The sequence below is a fragment of the Phytophthora sojae genome, assembly GCF_000149755.1.
Source record: "Phytophthora sojae unplaced genomic scaffold PHYSOscaffold_2, whole genome shotgun sequence".
Lineage (NCBI taxonomy): Eukaryota > Oomycota > Peronosporomycetes > Peronosporales > Peronosporaceae > Phytophthora > Phytophthora sojae.
The window spans coordinates 8,370,056-8,378,282 of record NW_009258116.1 but is presented as its reverse complement, the minus strand read 5'-3'; the positions used below and the strand labels follow the sequence as shown (position 1 = coordinate 8,378,282).

The 8,227-nt window shown below is 52.6% G+C and overlaps 2 protein-coding genes across 2 annotated transcripts; one reads left to right on the top strand and one right to left on the bottom strand.

The window, feature by feature from the left end:
- Positions 1-891: 891 nt before the first annotated feature.
- PHYSODRAFT_481147 (hypothetical protein) lies at positions 892-1,080 on the top strand (the record flags this gene model as incomplete). Its single annotated transcript, XM_009522397.1, has 1 exon — positions 892-1,080. A coding segment is annotated over one exon (189 nt), but the record flags the coding sequence as incomplete, so codon positions are not given.
- A 452-nt stretch (positions 1,081-1,532) lies between these two features.
- PHYSODRAFT_253536 (hypothetical protein) lies at positions 1,533-3,246 on the bottom strand (the record flags this gene model as incomplete). Its single annotated transcript, XM_009522396.1, has 3 exons — positions 1,533-2,247; positions 2,362-3,017; positions 3,223-3,246. The coding sequence occupies 3 exons, from the start codon at positions 3,244-3,246 to the stop codon at positions 1,533-1,535; spliced, it is 1,395 nt and encodes a 464-aa protein (XP_009520691.1).
- Between the last annotated feature and the right edge of the window lie 4,981 nt (positions 3,247-8,227).

The window sequence follows — 8,227 nt, the reverse complement described above, 5'->3', positions numbered from 1 at the left end:
AAGAGCAGCAGCGGCACATTGTCGACCGACCACAAGGACTGACACGGAGTCGTGCTGGTTTATGGTGTGGTAATGAACGGATTTGGGTCCCCTCTGCCGCGGCAAATCTGGTGCGAAGACTTTTAGTAATCGCCCACAGTGGGGCACAAGGTCATATAAGCCGCGAAGCGCTGATGAACGTGGTTAACCGCAGGTTCCTTATACGGAATCGTTCCGCCCTAGTCAAGAATTGCCTTGCTGGCTGCCTCATGTGTCAGTATGTAAGATGGGGGAAGGTGGTGATGAGACCATGGGCAGAGACACTCCGATGCAGCGAACGAAATGGATCTTTCCATTGGTACTACCTACATATTGGTGGATCGTTTGGCGGCATACAGTATCTACTGGTGCTAAAGAATGATGAGACCCATTTTTGTGAGCTAATACCGTGTGTTGTTGTACCTACATCAGCGGTTACAGCTGAAGCAATCCTTGACTTGCACAGTCGCTACGGAATCCCCCGGGTTTGGATAGGCGACCAAGGCACCCACTTCAAGAACCAACTGGTAGCTGAGGTGGCGAGAGGTCTCACCTGCGGACAGCAGTTCACGCTGGCGTACACAATGAATCAATCGATAGGGTAAACAGGGATAATTTCCAGGCCCTCCGTGCTATGTAGCACGAAGCCAAGGTGGGGATTCGTGGTTGCTTTTATTCCGGTGGTACAGTCAAGCTTAACAATCCGGGTCCTTCGCTTGCCAATAAAGAACCGGTGGGGCTATTTTGTGTCCTACCGACTCATCCCCGCTGGACGTTGAGCTCAACGGTGAGGACAACGCATTCCTAGAGCTCGGTACAGCTAGCAGCAAGATAGAGGCAAAGCTGGCGCGGGGTGCAAGAGATGCACAAGTGGCAAGGGCGGAACAAACAAGACGAAATCAGAAAACGCAAAGAGCAGCCATAATAGTGAATTTCGATTTCGGTGACTACGTGTTGCGGTCTCAAGTGGACCAAAAACACAATGACAAGCTGCTTATCACTTGGATAGGCCAATATCAGATCGTTGGTGCAGACGAACACTATTCTGCGTGCAGCACCTAGTGGCGGCTCGGAATCAGACGTACGTGCCTCACACCTTCAGTTTTACGCGGACGCGCCTTTCGAGGTAACAGAGAAGATCTGTGAGCACGTGGCTGATCAAGGTTAGTACTGACGGTTGCCGAGCTGAAGGATCACCGGTGGGACTCGGCGAATAGGTGCATATACGCTGTCACGTCACGGATGATTCCCACGACACGAGCTCTTGAATCGGGGGATAAACTTGCTGCAATTTGGGCGCCCATACATTCTACTACTGCCACCGAACGTGACACAACTCGGCTAACGTCGTTCGCTCGGACTACGTGCGCAAGCGCTATCACTTCTGTTACGAGATACTTGTTGGGTGGAAGGGACTGGGGCCAACTGAGAACTCGTGGGAGTCGCTCTGTTAACTGTACAAGGATATCCCAGTGGTGGTGAAGCAGTACGTAGCTGCGACGAGTGAAATCCAACTACATCACAGCTTCCACCTTGGCGATGTTGTCGAATCGTTGAGGGATCAACTGCCGGGCCAGCGCATCATCGTTACAAGTGTCGAGGAAACGCTTGACGTGCCTGGCGCCGACGGTGCCGCCCGCTTTATACGCGATTTTCGCCGAGTGATCGTACCCTTTCAGGCGCAGCAGGTAGTCGCAGATGTGCTCCCCCTCGTCCCGCGTTGCGGTGCAATATCGGTCGTCGGCAGATTTGTCGTGCTTCGAGCAGTAGTACGCCATGAACGCCTCGCATAGCAAGGACCACTTGTTGCGCGTCTTCTTCGAGATCTGGCGAACCCGGTTGCTGGCTCCACTCTCCATCAGGAGTTGGAACGGGTCGCACCAGCGGTCTTGCGGGTGTGTGTTTTTCTCCATCTCGTAGATGAAATTTTTGAGCCACCGCAGCGATCGCTCACTGCGGCTTCGAGTCCTAGAGAACTTCGTCAACTTGTTCAGCGAGATGTGATGCATCAGCTTAACTCGCTGAGCTCCGTCTTCGTCTTTGCGCTGGTAAAATTGTCGGATCTGCGCCATCAAGTCTTCACACGGGCCAACGAAGCCGTGGCCCGTGTCATCGTCATCGTCATCGTCATCTCCCGCGAGCGCAGGAGGGTTAAATAGCCGACCTTCGCTATTCTTCTTCGGCGTCATCATGTGCGAGTCCCCGATGTTTGGCGAGTCGGGCGTCTTACTGAAGACCTACTTGGCATCCGGCGTCTGCATCTGGAAGCCTACGGAGGCCTTCCGCGGCCTGGTCGGCAGCGGCACCAGCCTGGAGTCAACGTCGTTCAGCTTCAGCACGGACATCATTCCACGCACCCCGAACGAATTCTTCAGCTTGCGCTTCCACTTGGTCAGCTCGGCGCTTACCTCAGCGAGCTCCCATATTTCCAGAACCACCATCGTCGGGAGGCTGGTACACTCGAAGCCCATCGCCACCAGCAGACGTTTGGTCTGCTCGCTGAGTTGGAACAGGCTGGAGCCGTCGATCGGAGACGCCAGGTCTCTCTCGAGCGTCACCCACTTGGTACCGCGGACTTCCTTCGGCGCGAACATTATCACCCACGCGCTTGTTGCGACCATCGATCGGCCGACTTGTCCCAGTATCTTGTATGCATTCGAAGTATCTCCACTAGCCGGCGGCTGCCTTCCCATGGTCTGTCGCTCGTCGGGCACCAGAACCTTAGCTGGAGTAACTTCACCGAGTTCTGCATCAAGCCGGCGATCGATCGGGCGCGGAGCACCCGACTTCCCGACGACAACCGTTAGCTCGTCGACCGCTTCATCCTCCAGCATCGGCGCTGGGCCCTTCATCCCCACTTCATCTTCACTTCCATCATCGTCAGCCCCACTTCCATGATCGCGATCGCCGACCCGGTTGAACGCGGCGTGCTGGTCGTCGCCTTCGTCGCCGCGTCCGCGCTTCGCGAACTTGTCGGTGTCTTGACCATCTTCACTTGCCTGTTCGTCGACTTGAAAGGTACCTAGGTGCCACAACCACCCTGTTCCCGGGTCGCGGCACCAGTTGCGGTGTAGCAGACGTGCCAAAACTCGTTAGCTTCGCACTCCCCCACCAACAACACCTAAACTAACGGGAGCGCAGGCTTGTCGGGTGACCCGAAAATCACCCAGTCCGCTTACAGCGGTGCACTGGTTACCCGGGCACCTGCCAAGTCGTCCCAGGAGCCATGCCACGAACACACAGCACGCTCCGCTTCCTTCGCCGACCTCTCGTGTCGCTTCTCCCCCTCCGTCTCCTTCTCTCCGTGACCCGTCCTCTCCACCAAAGGCTGTCGCTTTTTAAATGACGCCGATGCAAAAACGCACCGGCTAAGTCGGGGGAGGGCCGAAAACCCGCGCGCGTACGCTCGACGAGCTCTTCGCCAGGGGCGGAATCCAGATAACCTCTACACGCACTTGCTCTTGGACTCGCCGGGCGGCTGAGAACACTTCCGTTACTTCGGATAGCGGATTGTAGCGGTGGTCATGATCTAGTCCCACGGGGGCGGCCGTACCTTGAAGCGACGCCGCGTGCCGCTTGTGAAGGACCTCGAAAATTCCACTCTGTATTAATCTTTGCTTTGCTGGGCTCAAAGGCCGTTCCGTTGGGTTCCTATACAACTATCTAATGAAAATGGGCTGTTACGGCCCTCCAATACTAAAACCAAGGCTGCTCGCTCGCCAATTGTTCGCTCGGCGACCCTTGAGATCTTTGAGATCCTGCGTCGGCGAAACTCCTTCAGTCGGTGTTTGGTGTACACACTCGCGCCAGACCGGCTGCAACCGCCGACCTCCGGACGTAGAAATCGCTATACCACATTAGTCATGTACTGCAGTTGAAGGTGAGCTTAGTGGCTTGCCAATCACATCTAATGGCTAGTTAGCCTTCGCATTCAATTCTAGTCTACTACAATGCCTCCCAGTCTCACCAGGAACGCTGCTATCTTGCGTTTAAACGACTGGTACCAGCATTCATCGTCGATTTCTTCCTTGAAATTAGGCACACCCAGCAAACTTAAATCAGGTATTTTGGTCCGTTTATGTAAAATTGCCTAATTGGTAGCAGCATGCCAATGTGGCAGGAAGACCGCTGCCACATGTAGAATCTCAAATGGGTCGTATACAGAACAAACCTGGTATTTTATATGATTGGTCAGAAGAAAACACATGTTATAGCGGAAGCAGTTGCGAGGTCGCGTCGCCGCAGCAAACCCGCGCGGGGTGCCCGTGAAGTAGAGGCAGGCCCAGTGCCGAGCATTCCAGCGAGTGGGCACGTTGACGCAACTCGGAGTTCGTGTTCTTTATGTGGGGGTCTGGGGGTGCAACCCCCATAATGCCTATAATGAATGAAACCTGACCAAAGATCAGGTCCGTTCTGTATCTGACTACAACGATAGGTTCCCTACCGCCGTACCAGATAAGTGTCTAGATTGTCATGGAGACACAGGACGATAGAGAAGACGAATTAGCTCTACCGACCTTAAGCTACGTCCTACGTAGGTCATAGAACAGTACTCGAATACATTTGGTCATACATGGGTACCGGCAGTTTCGGGGCCGATGGGTACCCGTGTTCCCGCCGATTGTTTCACATGAGAGGTTACCGAATTCTCCCAAAATGCAAAGTCCATCCTTGGTATCCTTCTCACAACCGCACATCGCCGTCGACGCGTTCTGACGAAGTCGTCTCGACTGGTAAAATCACTTGATCGTATATCCGTTGAACAAGCTTTCAGGGTTAGTATAAAGGTGGGCAGGCCGGTCTTGCAAGCGCAAGGACCAGGTGCGCCATCGCCAATCCACACTCAGCAGGCAACTTATTGTGGCGGTCGCTTCGACGGACGTCAAAAAGAACAGACAAGATTCCAATTTAACCCACTCGTCTTCGTGCAACCTTCATTGGTGATTGGATTTTGATGTTCCCCTAGCCGACACAAGCAGCATTCAAGTGGATGTTTTAGGCGTGCAAAGGCTATTAGATATAAGTGTTTATCAGCTACGATTTTCTATTGAGTAAAGAATAGCAAGTTTACATTCATAGCCATCAAATCAAGTTTGTAGAGGACCGAAGGCGGTTTCGGCTAAGAAAAGCCAATAACGGTTCTGCGGTAACAGGTCAATAAAGTAATAGAGTTAAAAAGATACAGTACCGTTAGTTCATATTTGATTATTCAAGTATTTTGAATTAAAGTATGTAGAAACTCTGGATTAAAATCCAGAGAATAGAGTATACTTTGCCTATTGGCTAGCTGTGCTGCGTACCAACCAATGAGCCGTGTATAATTGTACGAAGCTAGCCTGGTCTCTTCTCGTGCAGTTTTGAACTTACCTTTTGCAGAATTGAACTTTGAATTTGCGGTTTTGAAGTTGAAAAGGTGTAGACCGGGTTAGTCCGATTTAGTGAATGGTTCCCACCTCCGGGTTACCTGTCCCCTGTCCTGCGTAGCTTGGCACGTTTATCCATCCTCCGGCGAGATCTTGAACGTGAGGGGGTTGCCTGGACCATCGCATCTCAGTCTTACTTGGTGTAGTGTACAAGTAGCTGCTGATATTCTTGGTGGCAGTCACTAAGCACGGTGCTGGGGGTCGCACTTGGTTCTGTCCGAGCAAAGGATGTCAAGCTGGAGAGCATTGTGACGTATAAGGTGCAATACGACACCAAAAAATCGACAGAGACGGCGCTGAAGGTGGTGGCTTCGATCAACGACGGGTGTGTAGGCTCAGTGGTGTGTGGGGCTGCCGGCGGAGTGTACCCCGCCACCCAGTGTATTACGAGCGACAGAACGAGCGGCGGCGTCTTCTACTCCACGGTCTTGCCTGCCGTCTTTGGTGACGCGCCGTACGTGGTTCTGCAGAAGTACACGAACACAGCGACCTGCGCTGATCCAGCGGATATTGAGACTCTTACGGCATACCTGCCAGATGGTATCTGTCACAACACGGGGACGGTGGGTAGTTTCAAGGCGATCCGGGCGGCAGATGGTGCTGCAAAGATTCTCACCTACGGAATGGCAGCCTGTAGTGGGGCTACAAGCGACGAGGTGATCATCAGTGCACAACAGGCCAGTGTTAACTCGTGCGCAACGGGCAATGGGTGCAGACGGCATTGCTGACACGAAGATTTTTGGGAGCTCCACCGCGACCACTGTGTATATAGAAATGACTGGTATATTCAACACGGACATCGGTGACTGCAAGACCGATGTCGTGCCAGTAATACTCACGTCGAGTGATTTCCTCTATGAGGACTCGTTTGTAGACTCTACAGAGTGTACCGGTACTAAGTTTCCGTACACCGGCACCAGATGCACCACTACGGCGTCGTATCGTGAAGAATTGGAGAATTTGTTTGGCTCGACACCGTTCGTGATTGTGGAAAGTTACGCCACGGGGGAGTCTTCCGCTGGCATGGCCCTCCAAAGTATAGCAGTGTACGTCGCCGACGGCAAGTGTCACAAGACGGGCAGCGCAGCTAGCTATTTCGCCACCTAGGCGGATACAGGTGTATCCACTGTGACGACGTACACAAGGGCTGGTAAAACCTGTTGCTTTTTCAAAATGAATTAGGTTTTTGGTTTTACCTTGGTTTAAACCAATCTAACCTAGTTTTTATTTCTTGACTGAGCTTTGCTACTACATTCTTGGTAGTCCCTCCTGTTTTGGTTCTTGTTGATGTAGATGCCTATGCAAAGCGCATTCCGAGCTTGATGCACAAAGGGAGGAGGATACTGAGAGGCCGAATACCTAATAGGTCACGTCGACTGACTCTGAAATACTACCTTGTCAGCGAGGAATGACAGTAGTGGTGAAAGTATGAGTGTAGTTAAGGTCAGCTTTATGGTGGTTTCGCCTCATGGGTATGCTTTGTAGGGCTTTGGCTTAAGATTGGTGCTGTAATTATCTTTGTGTTCTTCAGAATCGAGCTTCTTTAACCGACCGGTGACAGTTATCCCGATTTTGATGGGATAAGAAAAACCTCGGGGGAAAGTGCCGGTTAAACCATACAAGTGGTTAGGGTAACTGCGACTCTTCGAGGTCCCGTCGAGAGCGTTTTGGTCAATGCGATCTGTTTGCGGATTTCTCACCTTAAAAGGTAGATGGACATGGGTGCCGGGCTTCCGCGCCATCATTGGCCACCGCACAAGCATTTTCACCTGCATATTGCCAGGTACCCGCGAAGGGTTAGCACTTTTCCACTATGGTAAAATTCTGAGTTGATAGGATGCACCGCTCACCTATGTTAACTTTCTTTACCCTTGTATCATTGCCTTCCATAGATGCCTTCACACGCGCGAGGTACGCTGGTCGAGGAGCTACGAGTACGGCTCTGCCGGTGCCACTGCGAAGCCCGAGTTGTTTCAATTGAGACCTGGACGCTCCTGTTCGTGGAGGAGCCCGACGGCTACTTTAGCAATGTACGTGAGGCGTCAGGGCTACTGGAACTTTAGCAGAAGGGAGGCTGACGCTGAGAGATGTTGTGGACTCGGTAGGTGTGCGAGCTGGACACAATCTTCAACCCCCACAAGGTAAGGCGGCGTCTTGGCAGCTTTGGCGTTCATATCTAGGGGCTCATGCTTGTGGTGTTGTTGTCGACAGGCGTATTACATTCAGGACGAGCTGTTCACCGGCTACTCTCGGCAGGAGTTGAGCAAGGAGGCGATCTTGGGCATCTGCGCCCACCTAAGCTACGTGTCCCCACCGCTGGCGAAACCATGCGGGTGCTGACACTTCACCCTAACGCGAGTCGACTCCACAGCGAATGTCCAAGCGCGATGCCGAAGGCACAACGGTGGAAACAAGCGGCAGGGAGGACGTCAAGAGCACAACAGGGGCAGCGGGGAGTGGCAAGACTCCAAGAACGACAGATACAACGGCGGCTTGAAGCATGGAGTCTTCACGGTCAGCTGGGGTCTGGTTACGGAGCCCACGATGCCGTACGTCGACTCAAGTAAGCTCGTCCGCTACGAACACTTCATCTTGTATTGGTTCTCTAGACCTCATATAACAGCTGATGGGGTGACAGCGGCTTCATTACGCTGTCAAACTCAACTGCAGGTCGAAGTTGATTAGAGTTGTGATTGATTTTCATGCAATTAATACATAGTTGTTGGTTTGACCCTCGTCGGCAATGTTAGAGTAGTGATCGTAGTTACTGCATCGACCATCTTGGC